The 21,333-nt window shown below is 40.2% G+C and overlaps 1 protein-coding gene across 1 annotated transcript in view; it reads left to right on the top strand.

Moving 5' to 3' along the window:
• The first annotated feature begins 1,075 nt into the window (after positions 1–1,075).
• ACYP2 (acylphosphatase 2) overlaps positions 1,076–21,333 on the top strand; it is a 180,066-nt gene continuing 159,808 nt past the window's right edge. The window contains exon 1 of the mRNA XM_081254137.1: positions 1,076–1,505. Within this exon, the coding sequence (XP_081110263.1) occupies positions 1,364–1,505 (142 nt within the window). The 5' untranslated portion in view covers positions 1,076–1,363. The remainder of the gene's footprint in view (positions 1,506–21,333) is intronic.

Genomic DNA, 21,333 nt, shown 5'->3' with positions numbered 1-21,333 from the left:
GGATGACATCTGGTAAGCACTTGCACAGGCAACTGAACAGGATATGGGAAGATTTGGGAACTGGAATAGGTATTCCAGATAAAGTAGATCCAAGAGCAAAGATTTTTTTTAAAGTCAGGGTGTGTTCAGAGAGCTGAATAACTCAAAGTGTCTTGACAATCGGTTACCTATAACCTATAGGATGGGTAGAAGCAGGTAATAAGAGGTTAGTGGAGGCTGAAGACCTTCAGTTTTATTTGGAATGCAGTGTAGAGACTGTGAAGTCATTGAAAAGAATGACATAAGATCTATGTTGATTCTAGGGTCTGCATGGAGTGAACTGGAAGGGAGATGAGAGGAAGATGTAAGTTGTGAGGATTCTGCAATAAACCAGAATCTTCATTACATAAAATTACCGGATTAGCACTTCCAGAATATATTTTACTGTAAATGATTTAACCACATTCCAAGCAAGTTTTAGATGATTTTTGGTGCTAATAGAATTGGCACATAACATTGAATCAGATTGCAGAGGATTATTTTAATTATATGGCCAGATGCAGAGAAATATGTAAAGACATCGAAGCCAACAAATATGTTGAGAAAGGCAAATTCTCACAAGTAAAAGGATTTTGATTTCTAGAAGGCAGCAGATTATCAATAGCTGTATACAGATTCTCTGGAGTTGTGGGTTGCTTCATAACAGCTCACCAGGAAGTAAAATTTTCTAAAGTATAAACTGCTTTAACCTTCTAGGCAATTGGGGGCATTGCTGAACAATGATCAAGATCATAAAAAAGCTATATGAGTTCACAGCAGACAAGATTTTTTGTTTCCATTAAAGTTTCTTGTCCCAGAATATATCACCATCCACTTAGAATATGGATTCAGGCCCAAAGCTTTTCTGACTCAATAGAAAAGAGGATGAAGATGTCACCTTAAGAACGGCTCAAAATCGCCTGATAGATTTGGCAGCTACCTAAACGTTTAATAAAAATTTACTCACTAACCAAATACTCTCAGTCACCGAGCTAGCAGGTCTTTCATTTCAAAAGAATCATTTTGGGGTACCAAACTATTGACATCTGGGCCAAGCCTCCGCTTTTATTTAAATACAAACACTGACAAAGAAGCGCAGCGCTTCGTTAAATCGCAGGGACGCGTAGCTAGCATCCCTCCCGGGAAGCGAGTCTGGTTCCACCACGAGGGAGGGGCAGGGAAAGGAGACCTCGGGCGCCAGGGACCTAGCGCGCTCTTCCTTCCAGGCGTCCCGGGCTGCCCTCACTACCAGTCCCCACCGTCTCATTTGCCGCCTTCCGACGCGTGACCCCGGCGCGCTCGCGCCCCGGGCTGGTGACAGGCGCGGGGTGCGCCGAGCGGTCCCATGTGCGCCCTCCCTCTCGCGGCCGCTGCAGTCACCGCGCCCCGAATCCAGCTCCAGCTCCTCGGCAGAGGCCTCGCCGCCGCCATGTCTACCGCCAGGCCACTCAAATCCGTGGACTACGAAGTGATCGGGAGAGTGCAGGGTAGGGGACCCCCTTACAGTGGGAGATCAAAGAGGTGTTGGGGAGGAAGAGTAGAAAGCTTCGACAAGCACACCCCATCTTAAGGACGCCCTGCCCCGTAGCGGCTGGGACTTCCGCTCGGCCATGACACAGCAGCCACGGGTGGGAAGGAGGCGAAGGGCGCATGCCCTGAAGAGCTGGGGTGGGCGGGCTGGTGGGGAGGGGAGCGGAGCCGGGGAAAGACTGGGAGAAGGAGGAACAGCCGGGCGCAGGGAGTGGGCCATTTAAGGGGGTCCGGGGAGTGCGGACCGAGAGGACAAAATAAAGTGGGGGAAGGAAAAAGAGAGGGTCTTTGAACTAGTGGTCCCCGTTACTTACCACTGAACTACTGCGCTTGACTTGAGTTCAGGATGGAGACCTAAGATGGTGTTTGAGGGTTCTCTTTGTAGGAGATTATACTTTTTTTTTTTTTTTCCTGTATAGCTCCTAAAAGAATTATTAAGTTGTTATCTAATTTTTGTTACATTATAAGTTTAAATCGTAGAGGATGTCATGTCTGGCTTATTGTAACTATCGTTATTTCTAACTTAAAATGTTAAATCACTGAAATTTATCCAATGGAATATAAATATGGTAGTGATTTAATATTTGCCATCATTCATTCAAAGTAAAGCTTTTTAACAGTGGGAAATTTTGCATCATACCTTTTCCTCTTTGAATTTGATTTCCATTTCATTTCCCCCACAGAATTTTATCCCATTGTTATGCTTGAGCAATTTCTAATTGGTCACCTACCAAACTTCTCTGCAATATGTATGTGCATATGTATGTGTATATATATACACACATACATATATTTTCTTAATTTCCTTTGACCATAAAACTATTTATTTATTTTTTTCTTTTGGCTTGAGTTACTATTGTGACTATTATTAGAATACACTTGATGAAAATAATATAAATACATTTAAAAGTGTGATAAACATTATTAAAATTTAAAAGGTAAATTTGTTTTGGAAATTTATTTCTTAAGGGGAAAGCTGGGGGTTTTATGGAACATTGATTAAAGGGTTGAGTTATCTTTGTATTTTGGTATTCTAGAGGTTTTTACACTTTGGGGCAGCGTACCAGGATAAGAAAAAGGATGGGTGAGTGAATGCCTTTTGTAAAGAAATAGCTCTTTCTTTCAAAGGGTAACTGTGAGAAGGGAGGTAGGAAAGGAGAATCATGGCAGACTACAGGTGTCTCCTCAGACAAGTCAGTTTTAGGGAAAAAAAAAAAAAAAAGGAAGTTCTAGATACAGAAATTGATTACTTAAAATTATTCATGCTTTGTACCCTTTAGAATGTCTTCGGTACACCCAGCGGTATGGTATTCTAGATTGAAAACTACCCCAAAAAGTCATTGAAACATGTATATAAAAATGAAAATGGTGGCAAAGATCACTTGACAAACTATTTGGTCTGCTGGACGGAGACGGGAGTAGTTAAGGAGCGTGTGTGTGCACGTGTGTGCGCACATGTGTGACGTTTACTGAGGGTGTGTGACGTTTACTGAGGGTGTACCATGTGCTGAGCATCCTACTATTATTTACTTAATCTTAATCACAATTTTGTGAGATATATATCTTAGTACTATTTCAACAATGCTAAAATAGGTAGAGTGTCAGTAACTTGGACAAGCCGTTAGTGGACAAATGGGATTTGATCCTGTATCTCTCTAACTCTAAAACCAGCACTTTCCCATTAGATGAGGTTTTCTGATAACACATAATGTATTTCTATTATTTTTTTATTTTATTTTATTTTTTTTTGCGGTACGCGGGCCTCTCACTGTTGTGGCCTCTCCCCTCGCGGAGCACAGGCTCCGGACGCACAGGCCCAGCGGCCATGGCTCACGGGCCTAGCCGCTCTGCGGCACGTGGGATCCTCCCGGACCGGGCACGAACCCGCGTCCCCTGCATCGGCAGGCGGACTCTCAACCACTGCGCCACCAGGGAAGCCCTATTTCTATTCATTTTAACTATGTAATTGCACTTTGTCCATATGGTGGTCACATGGTATATGAAGATCAATTTGGGGCAACAGTATACATAATAGGAAAGAAATGTACGATATATAAACAGTGGGGTTTAAAAATCAGCTTTAGGGCAATAACTCTGTTGTTTACAGTATGTTAAACGGAAGAGAGTACATGCATACTATTGATTTATCAAGGCCTAGTATGTGGAACAAATTCACAATCACATACTTGCACACATATACACCAACATTTGCTGAGGATTTAGGATGTGCCAAACTCTGTACTCATTTAATCGTCAACCCTATGACCTCAACCATTTTCCTCATTTAACAAATGGAGAAATTAAAGCATAGTGAAGTAACTTTCCCAGGTTACAGAGTGAGTTAAGTGGTGGTGCTGGGATTTGAACCTTGACAGTTTTACACCAGGGCCCATGCTCTTAATCACTATATCCTACTGATCCTCCTCTCAATACCTTTTCCACCTTTATTTTGCCTTCCTCCGAACCTATGAACCGAACACATACATACACTGATGCAGGACATTTGGACCTGGCCATCTAGACCATTCCAGATGATTCTGAGGATGTTTTTATGGTCTTTTTGGCTCCAAGGAAGTTTGACCTTGTCGGTAGGCAATCAGCACATTCAAAACTGCAGTCTCTGACTCTCTCTGTTGCTTGCTGGCACTATCACTGTTGCTGTGTATCAGTCTGCGTCTCTCTGTGTCTCACAGAACTGCTCACAATTTTTTAGTGCATTACCTAAGAAATAAATACAAGCCACTAGCTTTTTGTCTGAGTCATAATGATAGTGTAGAAATAATTGACAATAAATGATAAAAAAAATTTAATTTTATTTTAATAAGGTAAAATGGAGAATGATTAAAGGGATCTTTAAAAATTGTGGAATAATAAAATCTTAGTGAGTACTCACTTGTTAGAAATAATGGCTATGAAGGTACATTTACAATGGAGGAAGCTATAATTAGGAACATTGAATATGGACAAGATATAGATTGATAAATAAAATTGTCATTAAAATATTTAAATGAAAAATGTTCTTAATGAAAATTGCTTCAATGATATAAAAATTAATATGGAAAATGATTTAACTGTCTTGTTCTGATGGAAAATTGATCAGTGAATTGAATTAGCATGACAGAGCTTATGACAGATAATATTTTCTGACCAAAAACGGGGTGTGCTGTTATATTTGTATTTAGAATGTTTGAATTTAAATCATCCTTGGTACCAAAATGGTAGTCAGAATGTTCTAGGGGTCAAATATACTCTGCCTTGTTCTCCAATACACACACCCTAATTTGCAAACAGATTGCATTTCAAGAACTAGTTTATAAATTGGTTGTTTGAAATTCAGGAAAATACATTTATAGAAATAATATTACAAATAGTGGGTTTATTTCTCAGGCCCTTCTGCAGAGTCCACTCGTAGAGCTATAGGCTTGTTGACAGAAATAATCAATAAACAATCTATAATTGGAATAGAAAAGAGTTTTATTTCAGCCAAACTGAGGACTATAGCTGGGGAGACAGTCTCTCAGGTAATTCTGAGGAACTGCTCTGGAGAAGCATGGTTTCCAGCACAGTTTTATATCTTGTCAGAACAAAGAACATCTAACAGATCAGCGGTTCATTCCTTCAAGGTTTCAAAAAAACAGATCAGCATGTACACAGTGAGCCAGTATGTCCTTGGCACCTGGGAAGAGAGTCCTATCATCAAAGAAGTACCAGCATTGGCATCCCAGAAAGGGAGGCATTTAATCTTTATTTTTAACATGGACATTCTGTTGTTTTTTTTTGTGTGTGTGTGGTACGCGGGCCTCTCACTGTTGTGGCCTCTCCCGTTGCGGAGCACAGGCTCTGGACGTGCAGGCTCAGCGGCCATGGCTCACAGGCCCAGCCGCTCCACGGCATGTGGGATCCTCCCGGACCGGGGCACGAACCCGTGTCCCCTGCATCGGCAGGTGGACTCTCAACCACTGCGCCACCAGGGAAGCCCAACATGGACATTCTTTACTTTTGGTTAAGGTGCCCTTTTCTTTAACAGTTAAAGCAGATGTACAGTGTTTGATAAGCCACAAACAGGCTGTTTTAGTTAGCATAAAAGTCAAGTTAATTCCTGGATAAGCCAGAATGACTTTCCCATATCTCAATATGTGAACATTTCTTCCATCAGGCTGCTGCTGCTCTCCATTGCTGCTTCTTTCCCTCTATTTTTTTAAAATAATTTTTTTGTTTGTTTTAGAACAGTTTTAGAATTATAGAAAAGTTAGAAAGATACTATAGAGAGTTCCTGTATACTCCACATCCAGTTTCCCCTACTGTAAACATCTTACATTAGTATGGTACATTTGTCACAACTGGTGAGCCAATATTGATACATTATTTTTAACTAAAGTCTATACTTTATTCAGATTTCCTTAGTTTTTACCTAAAGTCCTCTTCTGTTCAGGATTCATCTAGGCTATCACATTACATTGAGTCATCTTGTCCCCTTAGGCTCCTTTACACTGTGATAGTTTCTCAAACTTGCCTTGTTTTCCATGACCTTGGCAGTTTGGAGGAGTACTTTGATGCTAGGTACCTTGTAGAATGCTCCCACACTGGTATTTGTCTGGTATTTTTGTTGTAAGACTGAGGTTGTGGGTTATCAGGAAGAAGACCACAGAGGTAAAGTGCCATTCTCATCAGCATATCAAGGGTACATGACTTATCACTGTTGAGGTTAACCTTGATCACCTGGCTGAGATAGTGTTTGTCCACTGTTAAGTTACTCTTTTTTTCCCCTCCCTTTCCATCCTCTACTTTATCTCCATATTCTCAAGAACCTCCATGCTTTTTTCCCACCAACTTCTGTTACATTGGGGGCTTTGGGATGAGGGATAGGGGAGTAGGGGACTGACCTCCTGGGTTTTTAGAGCATTTGTAACTGTGGCATGGCTTATAATGTTCCTATAAATGTTTAATTACAATTACATCAAGAATAATCTGAAAATTTGAAAGAGAAATTGATTAAGCTGTGTATAGATGCTTTACCAACTCTCAGGTAAATACTGACGACACTTGTAGAAATGGACTGTGGCAATCTGTTGGTTTACCTGTGCATTAGAAATTTAACAGTTTGTTTTTGATGGGATTGACTCAGATTTAGAATGGGAGTAACTTATTAGACTACAGAAATAAATAGCAGTTTTAAGATTGCTTAAAATGAAAATTAGGATAATTACTAAATAGCTTTGTCAGACACCACATAATTTAGGTGTACACATTTTTCCTTATGTAGACAGGTAATTGGAAAAGTTATGTTTTAGAGGTTGAAAATTTTAGTACATTAAAGTCAAGAAATACGATTAACTCTAATTCCCTTTCTCATCTTTCTTCCTATAGCATTTCATTTGTAGTTCTGTTCTACTTCTTGTTTTTACTTCTCCAAATCCATCCTCCCTTTTTAAAAAAAATATTTATTTATTTATTTGGTTATGCCGTGTCTTAGTTGTGGCATGTGGGATCTCTAGTTGTGGCATGTGGGATCTAGTTCCCTGACAGGAATCAAGCCTGGTCCCCCTGCATTGGGAGCATGGAGTCTTACCCACTGGACCACCAGGGAAGTCCCTCTCCATTCAACTATAGTTATTTGTGTACACCTATCTGTGTCTCTCACTAGACAATAAGGATAGTATTGGGTGGGCCAAAAAGTGTCTTCGGTTTTTTAAGTAAAAATAAAAGACACATTTTTTCATTTAAAGTTTCAAGAACTTTATTGAACAAAGTATTCACCCTTTTGTTCCACTACCTTCTGCCATTTTTCAGGCAACTTCATGATTCCATCTTCCTAAAACTTTTTATCTTTTTGAGCAAAGAACTATTCCAGGTGCCTTTTACAGTCTTCCAGGGAATTGAAATTTTTTCCATTAAGAGAATTTTGTAAAGACTGAAATAAAGGGAAATCTGAAGGTGCAATGTCTGGTGAATACGGTGGATGAATCAGAACTTCCCAGCCAAGCTGTAACAGTTTTTGCTTGATCGTCAAAGAAACATGTGGTCTTGCATTATCCTGATGGAAGATTATGTGTTTTCTGTTGACTAATTCTGGACACTTTTCGTCGGGTGCCACTTTCATTTGGTCTAATTGGGAGCAGTGCTTGTTGGAATTAATCGTTTGGTTTTCCAGAAGGAGCTCATATTAGAGGACTCCCTTCCAATCCCACCATATACACAACATCACCTTCTTTGGATGAAGACCAGCCTTTGGTGTGGTTGATGGTGGTTCATTTCACTTGCCCCATGATCTCTTCCATTCCACATTGTTGTACAGTATCCACTTTTCATCACCTGTCACAATTTGTTTTAAAAACGGAAAGTTTTCATTACATTTAAGTAGAAAATCGCATGCGGAAATATGGTCAAGAAGATTTTTTTCACTTAACTTATGTGGAACCCAAACATCAAAGCGATTCACATAACCAAGCTGGGGCAAATGATTTTCAGTGCTTGATTTGGATGTTTTGAGTGTGTCGGCTATCTCCCGCGTGGTATAACATTGATTGTTCTCAATTATTGTTTCAATTTGATCACTATCAACTTCAGCTGGTCTACACGACTGTGGAGCATCGTCCAGTGAGAAATCTCCAGCACAAAACTTCGCAAACCACTTTTGACACATTCGATCTGTCACAGCACCTTCTCCACACACCACACAAATCTTTTTTGGCATTTCAGTTGCGTTTTTACCTTTCTTTTTTTTTTTTTTTTTCTTTTTGAGTCATCTTTTTTTTTTTTTTTCACAAATAAATGGGAACATTTTTATTGTGTACTATTAATAATTTATAAATGGCTGCCTTGAAAGTGTTAGAAGTATCTGAAAGCAATTTATTCAAAGCTCTAAACTAATAACATTTATTGTTTTTCTCGTCTTATAAGCAATATAATTTTTTTTTGCTTTATAACAAATTTAATCAGTTATACATATACATATGTTCCCATATCCCCTCCCTTTTGCGTCTCCCTCCCACCCTCCCTATCCCACCCCTCCAGGCGGTCACAAAGCACCGAGCTGATCTCCCTGTGCTATGCGGCTGCTTCCCACTAGCTATCTACCTTACGTTTGGTAGTGTATATATGTCCATGCCGCTCTTTCACTGTGTCACAGCTTACCCTTCCCCCTCCCCATATCCTCAAGTCCATTCTCTAGTAGGTCTGTGTCTTTATTCCTGTCTTACCCCTATGTTCTTCATGACATTTTTTTTTCTTAAATTCCATATATATGTGTCAGCATACAGTATTTGCCTTTCTCTTTCTGACTTACTTCACTCTGTATGACAGACTCTAGGTCCATCCACCTCATTACAAATAGCTCAATTTCATTCCTTTTTATGGCTGAGTAATATTCCATTGTATATATGTGCCACATCTTCTTTACCCATTCATCTGATGATGGACACTTAGGTTGTTTCCATCTCCGGGCTATTGTAAATAGGGCTGCTATGAATATTTTGGTACATGTCTCTTTTTGAATTATGGTTTTCTCAGGGTATATGCCCAGTAGTGGGATTGCTGGGTCATATGGTAGCTCTATTTGTAGTTTTTTAAGGAACCTCCATACCGTTCTCCATAGTGGCTGTACCAATTCACATTCCCACCAGCAGTGCAAGAGTGTTCCTTTTTTTCCACACCCTCTCCAGCATTTATTGTTTCTAGATTTTTTGATGATGGCCATTCTGACTGGTGTGAGATGATATCTCATTGTAGTTTTGATTTGCATTTCTCTAATGAGCAAAGATGTTGAGCATCCTTTCATGTGTTTGTTGGCAGTCTGTATATCTTCTGTGGAGAAATGTCTATTTAGGTCTTCTGCCCATTTTTGGATTGGGTTGTTTGTTTTTTTGTTATTGACCTGCATGAGCTGCTTATAAATTTTGGAGATTAATCCTTTGTCAGTTGCTTCATTTACAAATATTTTCTCCCATTCTGAGGGTTGTCTTTTGGTCTTGTTTATGGTTTCCTTTGCTGTGCAAAAGCTTTGAAGTTTCATTAGGTCCCATGTGTTTATTTTTGTCTTTATTTCCATTTCTCTAGGAGGTGGGTCAAAAAGGATCTTGCTGTGATTTATGTCATAGAGTGTTCTGCCTATGTTTTCCTCTAAGAGTTTGATAGTGTCTGGCCTTACATTTAGGTCTTTAATCCATTTTGAGCTTATTTTTGTGTATGGTGTTAGGGAGTGATCTCATACTTTTACATGTCCCTATCCAGTTTTCCCAGCACCACTTATTGAAGAGACTGTCCTTTCTCCACTGTACATTCCTGCCTCCTTTATCAAAGATAAGGTGACCATATGTCCGTGGGTTTATCTCTGGGCTTTCTATCCTGTTCCATTGATCTATCTTTCTGTTTTTGTGCCAGTACCATACTGTCTTGATTACTGTAGCTTTGTAGTATAGTCTGAAGTCAGGGAGCCTGATTCCTCCAGCTCCGTTTTTCGTTCTCAAGATTGCTTTGGCTATTCGGGGTCTTTTGTGTTTCCATACAAATTGTGAAATTTTTTGCTCTAGTTCTGTGAAAAATGCCAGTGGTAGTTTGATAGGGATTGCATTGAATCTGTAGATTGCTTTGGGTAGTAGAGTCATTTTCACAATGTTGATTCTTCCAATCCAAGAACATGGTACATCTCTCCATCTATTTGTATCATCTTTAATTTCTTTCATCAGTGTCTTATAATTTTCTGCATACAGGTCTTTTGTCTCCTTAGGTAGGTTTATTCCTAGATATTTTATTCTTTTTGTTGCAATGGTAAATGGGAGTGTTTCCTTGATTTCACTTTCAGATTTTTCATCATTAGTATATAGGAATGCCAGAGATTTCTGTGCATTAATTTTATATCCTGCAACTTTACCAAATTCATTGATTAGCTCTAGTAGTTTTCTGGTAGCATCTTTAGGATTCTCTATGTATAGTATCATGTCATCTGCAAACAGTGACAGCTTTACTTCTTCTTTTCCGATTTGGATTCCTTTTATTTCCTTTTCTTCTCTGATTGCTGTGCCTAAAACTTCCAAAACTATGTTGAATAAGAGTGGTGAGAGTGGGCAACCTTGTCTTGTTCCTGATCTTAGTGGAAATGGTTTCAGTTTTTCACCATTGAGGACGATGTTGGCTGTGGGTTTGTCATATTTGGCCTTTATTATGTTGAGGAAAGTTCCCTCTATGCCTACTTTCTGCAGGGTTTTTATCATAAATGGGTGTTGAATTTTGTCGAAAGCTTTCTCTGCATCTATTGAGATGATCATATGGTTTTTCTCCTTCAATTTGTTAATATGGTGTATCACGTTGATTGATTTGTGTATATTGAAGAATCCTTGCATTCCTGGAATAAACCCCACTTGATCATGGTGTATGATCCTTTTAATGTGCTGTTGGATTCTGTTTGCTAGTATTTTGTTGAGGATTTTTGCATCTATGTTCATCAGTGATATTGGCCTGTAGTTTTCTTTCTTTGTGACATCCTTGTCTGGCTTTGGTATCAAGGTGATGGTGGCCTCGTAGAATGAGTTTGGGAGTGTTCCTCCCTCTGCTATATTTTGGAAGAGTTTGAGAAGGATAGGTGTTAGCTCTTCTCTAAATGCTTGATAGAATTCACCTGTGAAGCCAACTGGTCCTGGGCTTTTGTTTGTTGGAAGATTTTTTATCACAGTTTCAATTTCAGTGCTTGTGATTGGTCTCTTCTTATTTTCTATTTCTTCCTGATTCAGTCTTGGCAGGTTGTGCATTTCTAAGAATGTGTCCATTTCTTCCCGGTTGTCCAATTTATTGGCATAGAGTTGCTTGTAGTAATCTCTCATGATCTTTTGTATTTCTGCAGTGTCAGTTGATACTTCTCCTTTTTCATTTCTAATTCTATTGATTTGAGTCTTCTCCCTTTTTTTCTTGATGAGTCTGGCTAATGGTTTATCAATTTTGTTTATCTTCTCAAAGAACCAGCTTTTAGTTTTATTGATCTTTGCTATCGTTTCCTTCATTTCTTTTTCATTTATTTCTGATCTGATTTTTATGATTTCTTTCCTTCTGCTAACTTTGGGATGTTTTTGTTCTTCTTTCTCTAATTGCTTTAGGTGCAAGGTTAGGTTGTTTATTCGAGATGTTTCCTGTTTCTTAAGGTAGGATTGTATTGCTATAAACTTCCCTCTTAAAACTGCTTTTGCTGCATCCCATAGGTTTTGGGTCGTCGTGTCTCCATTGTCATTTGTTTCTAGGTATTTTTTAATTTCCCCTTTGATTTCTTCAGTGATCACTTTGTTATTAAGTAGTGTATTGTTTAGCCTCCATGTGTTTGTATTTTTTACAGCTCTTTTCCTGTAATTGATTTCTAGTCTCATAGCATTGTGGTCAGAAAAGATACTTGATACAATTTCAATTTTCTTAAATTGACCAAGGCTTGATTTGTGACCCAAGATATGATCTATCCTGGAGAATGTTCCATGAGCACTTGAGAAAAATGTGTATTCTGTTGTTTTTGGATGGAATGTCCTATAAATATCAATTAAGTCCATCTTGTTTAATGTATCATTTAAAGCTTCTGTTTCCTTATTTATTTTCATTTTGGATGATCTGTCCATTGGTGAAAGTGGGGTGTTAAAGTCCCCTACTATGATTGTGTTACTGTCGATTTCTCCTTTTATGGCTGTTAGTATTTGCCTTATGTATTGAGGTGCTCCTATGTTGGGTGCATAAATATTTACAATTGTTATATCTTCTTCTTGGATCAATCCCTTGATCATTATGTAGTGTCCTTCTTTGTCTCTTCTAGTAGTCTTTATTTTAAAGTCTATTTTGTCTGATATGAGAATTGCTACTCCAGCTTTCTTTTGGTTTCCATTTGCATGGAATATCTTTTTCCATCCCCTTACTTTCAGTCTGTATGTGTCTCTAGGTCTGAAGTGGGTCTCTTGTAGACAGCATATATATGGGTCTTGTTTTTGTATCCATTCAGCCAATCTGTGTCTTTTGGTGGGAGCATTTAGTCCATTTACATTTAAGGTAATTATCGATATGTATGTTCCTATTCCCATTTTCTTAATTGTTTTGGGTTCGTTATTGTAGGTCTTTTCCTTCTGTTGTGTTTCTTGCCTAGAGAAGTTCCTTTAGCATTTGTTGTAAAGCTGGTTTGGTGGTGCTGAACTCTCTCAGCTTTTGCTTGTCTGTAAACGTTTTAATTTCTCCATCAAATCTGAATGAGATCCTTGCTGGGTAATCTTGGTTGCAGGTTTTTCTCCTTCATCACTTTAATTATGTCCTGCCACTCCCTTTTGGCTTGTAGAGTTTCTGCTGAGAGATCAGCTGTTATCCTAATGGGGATTCCCTTGTGTGTTATTTGTTGTTTTTGCCTTGCTGCTTTCAATATGATTTCTTTGTGTTTAATTTTTGACAGTTTGATTAATATGTGTCTTGGCGTATTTCTCCTTGGATTTATTCTGTATGGGACTCTCTGTGCCTCCTGGACTTGATTAACTATTTCCTTTCCCATATTAGGGAAGTTTTCAACTATAATCTCTTCAAATATTTTCTCAGTCCCTTTCTTTTTCTCTTCTTCTTCTGGAACCCCTATAATTCGAATGTTGGTGCGTTTAATGTTGTCCCAGAGGTCTCTGAGACTGTCCTCTGTTCTTTTCATTCTTTTTTCTTTATTTTGCTCTGCAGCAGTTATTTCCACTATTTTATCTTCCACCTCACTTATCCCTTCTTCTGCCTCAGGTATTCTGCTATTGATCCCATCTAGAGTATTTTTTATTTCATTTATTGTGTTTTTAATCGATGCTTGATTCATCTTTAGTTCTTCTAGGTCCTTGTTAACTGTTTCTTGCATTTTGTCTATTCTATTTCCAAGATTTTGGATCTTGGAAATAGAATCTTGGATCATCTTTACCATCATTATTCTGAATTCTTTTTCAGGTAGACTGCCTATTACCTCTTCATTTGTTAGGTCTGGTGGGTTTTTATCTTGCTCCTTCTCCTGCTGTGTGTTTTTCTGTCTTCTCATTTTGCTTATGTTACTGTGTTTGGGGTCTCCTTTTTGCAGGCTGCAGGTTCGTAGTTCCCGTTGTTTTTGGTGTCTGTCCCCAGTGGCTAAGGTTGGTTTAGTGGGTTGTGTAGGCTTCCTGCTGGAGGGGACTAGTGCCTGTGTTCTGGTGGGTGAGGCTGGATCTTGTCTTTCTGGTGGGCAGGTCCACGTCTGGTGGTGTGTTTTGGGGTGTCTGCGGACTTTTTATGATTTTAGGCCGCCTCTCTGCTAATGGGTGGCGTTGTGTTCCTGTCTTGCTAGTTGTTTGGCATAGGATGTCCAGCACTGTAGCTTGCTGGTCGTTGAGTGAAGCTGGGTGCTGGTGTTGAGATGGAGATCTCTGGAAGATTTTTGCCGTTTGATATTATGTGGAGCTGGGAGGTCTCTTGTGGACCAGTGTCCTGAAGTTGGCTCTCCCACCTCAGAGGCACAGCACTGACTCCTGGCTCCTCAATTTGGGATGATTTGTTGTCCATTCATGTATTCCACAGATGCAGGGTACATCAAGTTGAGTGTGGAGCTTTAATCCGCTGCTTCTGAGGCTGCTGGGAGAGGTTTCCCTTTCTCTTCTTTGTTCTCACAGCTCCTGGGTCTCAGCTTTAGATTTGGCCCCGCCTCTGCGTGTAGGTCGCCGGAGGGCGTCTGTTCTTCGCTCAGACAGGACAGGGTTAAAGGAGCAGCCTCTTCGGGGACTCTGGCTCACTCAGGCCGGGCGGGAGGGAGGGGCACGGAGTGCGGGGCGAGCCTGCAGCGGCAGAGGTCGGCGTGACGTTGCACCAGCCCGAGGCGCGCCCGTGCGTTCTCCCAGGGAAGCCGCCCCTGGATCCCGGGACCCCGGCAGTGGCGGGCTGCACAGGCTCCCGGAAGGGCGGTGTGGACAGTGACCTGCGCTCGCACACAGGCTTCTTGGCGGCGGCAGCAGCAGCCCCAGCGTCCCACGCCCGTCACTGGGCTCCGCGCTTTCAGTCGTGACTCGCGCCCGTCTGTGGAGCCCCTTTAAGCAGCGCTCTTAATCCCCTCTCCTCGCGCACCAGGAAACCAAGAGGGAAGAAAAAGTCTCTTGCCTCTTCGGCAGCTCCAGAGTTTTCCCGGACTCCCTGCCGGCTAGCTGTGGCCCACTAGCCCCCTTCCGGCTGAGTTCTCGCCGCCAGCCCCAGTCCTCTCCCTGCGCTCTGACCGAGGCCCGAGCCTCAGCTTCCAGCGCCGCCGGGGCGAGCAGACAAGCCTCTCGGGCTGGTGAGTGCCGCTCGGCACCGATTCTCTGTGCGGGAATCTCTCCGCTTTGCCCTACCCAGGTATGTGGGGAGTTTCTTGCCTTTTGGGAGGTCTGGGGTCTTCTGCCAGCGTTCAGTAGGTGTTCTGTTGTTCCACGTGTAGCTGTATTTCTGGTGTATCTGTGGGGAGGAAGGTGATCTCCTCGTCTTACTCTTCCGCCATCTTACCCGGAAGTCTGCGTTTTTACCTTTCTTGAAATAATAAAGCATAATACGCTAAAAATGTTGCTTTTTTCTTTCATCTCCAATATTAAAATGGGTACACAAAAATTTACCAATTTTGATGTCTTTTTTAAAATGCTCACTGATATGACAAATGTCACATACAATCTAACAAAATTGTTTTGAATGAAGTTAAAGACAACTAAGTGCTACTAGAGCCATCTTATGGAAAAAAACTGAACTAACCTTTTGGCCCACCCAATATTTTAAAGGTCAAGCTAGCTTGTTTTTATATCCCCTACAGGCTGTGCTTCTGGTGGGAACTTCCAAAGTATCTCAAATTAAATTCAAGTGCTTGGGATAGTTGGCTTAGAGAAGAAACAGTAGTATATTTGCTGTTTCGACTATTTGAAAGATGCCATTGTGTGTGGCTCCAGGGGACAGATCTTGGATGGATGTTGAAAGGTTAAAGTGAGGCAGAATTTTATTCCATAGAAGGAAGGACTTTCTAACAATTAAAGATGTTTAAAGTCATTAAAGGCTGCTTTGTAAGGTAGTGACTTGATGACTTCCTGCATTCAAAATTGACACATACAGTTCGATCCCAGGATGAAGGATTACAGGTTAATATGAAAATTTGATTTTACATGAAAGGATCCTGATGTTTAAATTCATCATATGGTTTCTTTAAACATCAATACTTCTTTGTAGATTTAAAGTATGATTTGCTTTGCGAATATTCACCTCAGAGTTTCTCCCTGACACATCTTTTCACAAAGCAAGGTCCAGTTGCAGCTGACTGAGCCTTGATTGAGTGGCATATTTTGTTTGTCTCTCATAACTGAAGCGGCTGATGTCTGTCCCAGTTTCCAGAGCAGTGTGTCTGTAAAAAAACTGCATGTGTCATATCAGCTTCCCTTCTCTTTAGCAAGCAGGGTGAAAGCAGTGCAGAGAGGCCATGGAAGCCCATGGAAGCAACTTCTCCAGTATAGGCCCTGTCCTGAGAGTGCTCAGTTCCAGTCAGTGCTACTCAACTGCAGAAAATCTGTGTTCACATTCACTTTTTTTCCTATATGGACCTCCCTCTGTTGCACAGAATGCTTCAGACTAGGGATGGGGACTCTCAGAAAGACTCTGAGAAAATTCCAGAGCTTTGAACAGTTACTTCCTGCATGGTTCACTGCTTCACAAAGTTAATGGGCTGGACGTCCTGACACCTCTTGATACACATTCCTTCTAAGACTTTAAAATATGGGTTGTGGTTGAGGGACCTAGTAAACAACACCCCTTTTCATTATGTGAGTTATTGACAAGTAAGACAATGAATAAAGCAGAGTTTGGGGGATGTGTCTCATTCTTCAGGTAAGTAGACTTTGTAATAATCTGTACTGCAGAATTAAACACACCAACCCAGGCACCAGCAGGGCTCCCTCAACAGAACAGAAGGGATGATTCCTTTGAGTAACTAGTTCCCGAAGGAAGAAGAGGAAGCACCTGGACTACATATGTTTCTCCTTCCAAACTTAACCATTAGATAAGTCACTGCATGTCCCCGAGGAGTTAGGAACAGGTAGAGAGTGGCCAAGAGTGTCACACTAGTGGATATTTCTCCCCGTTAAAGGAACTATCACAAGGGCAAAGAAACTTTCTCTCCCAGAAATAAGCAGTGACATCTAGAGGGAGCTCAACTATTTAGTTCTGGTTTTAGTACTTCAAGATGATCTGCGGAGCAGAGTTTTTTGGTGTGGAATGATAGGAGAAGTCAGGGATGTTGTATGGAGAGCAAATTGGGGAATGACTGTCCTTGTTCTACAGAGAGAGATAGGAAGGATGATGTCACAGTCCTGTTTCCTGCTTTCCTTTTTTGTGTGTGTGACATAAAAAAAAATTGAGATCTAATTCACATAATATTAAATTCACTCTTGTAACGCATTCAAACATACTAAATATACAGTGTTTTTTACTGTATTCACAATGTTTTGCAGCTTTCATCACTATCTAGTTTAGAATATTTCCATCACCCCAAAAAGAATCCCTGCCCCACAGTTCCCTTTACCAGTCATTCTGCATCCCCTACTACCCCCATCCCTCAGGGATGTCGCTGCCAAGGTCTCTGTGATTTCCTTGGACTTCCCTTCATGGTTTCAAGATGGCTGCTATTGCTCCAATCATTACATTCACCCTACAGTCAGGAAGAGAGAGGGAACAAGGATGAAACCCCTGGCTGAGACAGTCCCTGTCAAAGAGCTTTCTTGAAAGCTTCAACCAGTGACTTGGCTGAACCACTTGACATGGACCACCCCTTATAAGGAAGATCGGTAAATATAGAAGAGCATGTTGCTGCCTCAAGTAAAATCAGAATTCTGTTAGAAAAGCAGAAGGGGAAAATGGATTTTGTGTAGGCAACTAACAGTGTCTGTCACAGATATTCATATATTAAATACATTTCACAGCATAGTAATTACATTTGGTAGTCTTTCCCAAGTAGTGATGCAAAAGGACATACTACAGAAAGACTTTGATCTCCCTGGTCTCAATCTCAAAATATTTAGTTTATAACCAAGACAACCTAAATTTCTGTTAGGTACCTATTGAATCTTTCACATATGATTTATCTCAGTCTTATTTTTTTTTCCATTTATCACTGCTTAAAGCAATGGGCAACACTTGTATTATCTACCCAATTTGTCAAGCAGTATGAACTTAGCCTAAAATTAAGTCTCTTAAACTTAAAGGACAATCCTTTAGTTATACTGTTTTAAGATCTGTTTAATAAATGTATGTGTGCCCTTACCATTCATAGTTACAAATACAGTCACCATGTCCTGCTCTAGTCTTCTATCCCAAGTCCTCTAAGTTCTTTAAGACAACCAATTTAACCATTTCTTTTTTCAGTTCTTATGGTTGTTAAGCCATTATTTATAAACAACATGCTCATATTAATATTTCCTGATTTGTCAACTTAGGCATTATGTAGTGACTTCTTGCTACCCTTTTTAATATATAGTATATTATATATAAACACACACATACACACATCAAACTATATATTATCATTTAGATAAAGCAGTAAAGTTCTGCTAGAATCAACACAGAAGTCTTATGATTCTTTCCGGCTTTGAGTACAGTAAATTTATCATCACCACTTTGAAATTAAACTTAAACTCTAATCAGTATGGTTGCATGTATATTTACAATGTTAATAATGAATTACTACAGGACAGTAAAACAATTCACTTAAATATTTATCAGCTGGTTTTTCTTTCATTCATTTATTCAACAACTATGTGCCAAGCTCTGGTCTAGGTGCTAGGGACAGAGTGTTGAACAAGACAGAAGAAAAAAAAACAAATACCTAGTAATATCATATGGTAATCAGTTATGCATATCCAGGAAACATATAAGGATGCAGTGCTGTTTTAGATAAATTGGTCAGGGACTATTTCTCTATGGAGATGACGTTGGTGCAGAGACATGAATGATGAGAAGGAGCCAGCAAGGAGAATATCGGGGGAGAGCATTTCAGACAGAGGGAATAGTAAATGCAAAGGCCATGAGGCAGAAACATGCTTGGCATGTTGAGGGACATGAAGGAGAAAATTTTGGCTGGAATGGAATGAGCAGAGAGGAGTCCTAAGAGATGAGACAGAGCATTAGAAAGGGGCCTGGAGGATGTGGTAACCAGAATGTATTTTATTTTGAGTGTGATAGGGAGCCACCAGAGGGTTTTAAGCTGGGAAAGGAAGTGATTTGATTTTACTTAAGGAAAGGAAACCACCTTGGCTGCTTTATGGAGACTAGACTGTAGGAGGGCAGAACTAGACATAGGGAGACTAGTGAAGGGGGCCATTGCTGCGGATTAGTTGAGAGATTATGATAACTTGGACTAGGGTGTAAAAACATTTTTACCCATTTTTCTAGAAACAGTTGAAACAGAATTAAACTACTTTTTAGCAAGTCTTGAAAATGAAGTTTGGGGCTACAAATAATTGGTAAAATGAGTGCAATGACATGGTTTTGAATATTTAATTATGTGTGGTATCCAAATAGGTCATGATCCTGATTTGGGGACTTGCACATGCTCTTCCATCTTTAATGTTATTCCATTCTCATCATACTAATTTTGCTCATCATTGAAGTATCAATGTCCCGTTTTCAATAAGCCTGCCCTAAAATTACCCAAGACTGGGTGGGTCATTTGTTTGTCCTGTGAACTCACACTTGCATCCTGGTTTATGCATCTTTCAACTCATAATTGTTCTATGTTTTATTTATTTTTAAAGTTTTATTTATTATTCTTTTTTCCCCAGTTTTATTGAGATATAATTGCCATACAGCACTATATAAGTTTAAGGTATACAGCATGATTTGACTTACGTCATGAAATGATCATCACAATAAGTTTAGTGACTATCCATCATCTCATATAGATACAAAATAAAAGAAAAAAAATAAATATTTTTCCTTGTGATGAGAACTCTTATGAGTTACTCTCTTCACAACTTTCATATGTAACATAAGCATAAGTTAATTTTATTTATCATGTTGTACATCACATCCCTAGTACTTATTTATCTTATAACTGGAAGTTTGTACCTGTTGTCTTCTACATTTTAATTGCCATTTTACTTGTCTATATTCCTCACTATACTGTAAGCTCCTAGATGGCAGCACTGTCTTATTTACTCATCTCATTCTCTGCAGAATTAGACAATGAATATTTGTTAAGTGAATAATCAGAATGTCTAAAAGTGTGCTTATTTAAAAAAAATATATTTATTTATAGATTTGGTTGCACCAGGTCTTAGTTGTGGCAGGTGGGCTCCTTAGTTGTGGCATGCGAACTCTTAGTTGCCGCATGCATGTGGGACCTAGTTCCCTGACCAGGGATTGAACCCAGGCCCCCTGCATAGGGAGCGCGGAGTCTTATCCACTGCACCATCAGGGAAGTCCCTAGTGTGCTTATTAAATATATGAGTTGCCTGATTCTTAGATTATGTCTGTGTGAAAAGAACATTTCATTAGCAGACTGGAGTAGGTAATTTCCGTAACCCTGCAATGTGTTGGATAACTCTTTTAAAAATTCCTCAAATCCTTTCACCTTAAGCAAATGGCCTTTTTGTCATCAGTAAATAGATGGTGGAAGGGCTGCTGGGAATTCATAAATGTTGAAAGGATGTCGCTCTTCACCGGGGGTGGGGTGGGGTGGAGTGGGCAGCTTGTTGTTAACCTCTCTTTCTGGCAGCTCCGATGTTTCTGGCAGCAAGTAGTAAGGGTGGAGGGAGCAACCTAAGTGACAGGCTGCCTGCTCTGCTCCAGCACCAAATCCAGTTAGAGTGCAGGACAGGGTTTTTTGTCTTTTCATTGTCCATGGTTTCTTTCAAGTAGCGCTGTTGACCTGTAAAATAGCTGAAGCAATATTGACATGCAAGTACATGATTTATTACCAACACGAATTTGAACAGCATGAATGAGAAATGCATCAGACCTGCAGTACCCTACAAGATTGGAGTTTTCCCCTTTGAGATGCAATTCTTCACCTGAAAGATAAATCCTTTTCAGACCTTTCCCAGACCTTCCTTTAAGGTGGAGCCAACCATTGATTCTAAACTTTAGCAGGCATAAAAATCACCTGGAGAGCATGTTCAAATTGGATTCCTAGATGCAACCTGCAGAGTTTCTGCTTCTTTAGTCCTGGGGAGGAGCTTGACAATTTGATTTTCTAAAAACCTCTCAGGTGATGCTGGTGCCTCTGGTTCATGGACCGGTCTGAATAGGAAAGAGCTGGACCATATGTTTCCAATTTCTGTTTACTTCAGTTGAATGTACTTTCTTTTCTTAATGCTAACATCATTTGGGGCTGTTCACTGTTGAGAAACTCAGAGGGGAATATGCACAATAGGCCTGGACCCAAACCTTCAACTCTGCTTAGTCAATGTCTTCTGGGATCCCCTCACTCCAGGAAAAAATGACTGCACACTTCACAGTTCTGCCTGTTTTGTCTCTTCTACGTGGTCTGGTTAACCTGAAGTTTCTCTTGAATTTTCTGCCCATTCCTTTTATATCTACTGACTCATGTCTTTCCCTCCATCTATATAACAGATTACCCTCTGGTTCTTCTTCACATCAATACTCCCCACTCATCCTTCCCTCACATTTATAGGTATCTTTTTTTTTTTTTTTTTTTTTTTGCGGTACGCGGGCCTCTCACTGTTGTGGCCTCTCCCGTTGCGGAGCACAGGCTCAGCAGCCATGGCTCACGGGCCTAGCCGCTCCGCGGCACGTGGGATCTTCCTGGACCAGGGCACGAACCCGTGT

Source organism: Mesoplodon bidens (assembly GCF_964165515.1).
Source record: "Mesoplodon bidens genome assembly, chromosome: 14".
Lineage (NCBI taxonomy): Eukaryota > Metazoa > Chordata > Mammalia > Artiodactyla > Ziphiidae > Mesoplodon > Mesoplodon bidens.
This window is presented reverse-complemented; position numbering and strand designations above follow the sequence as displayed.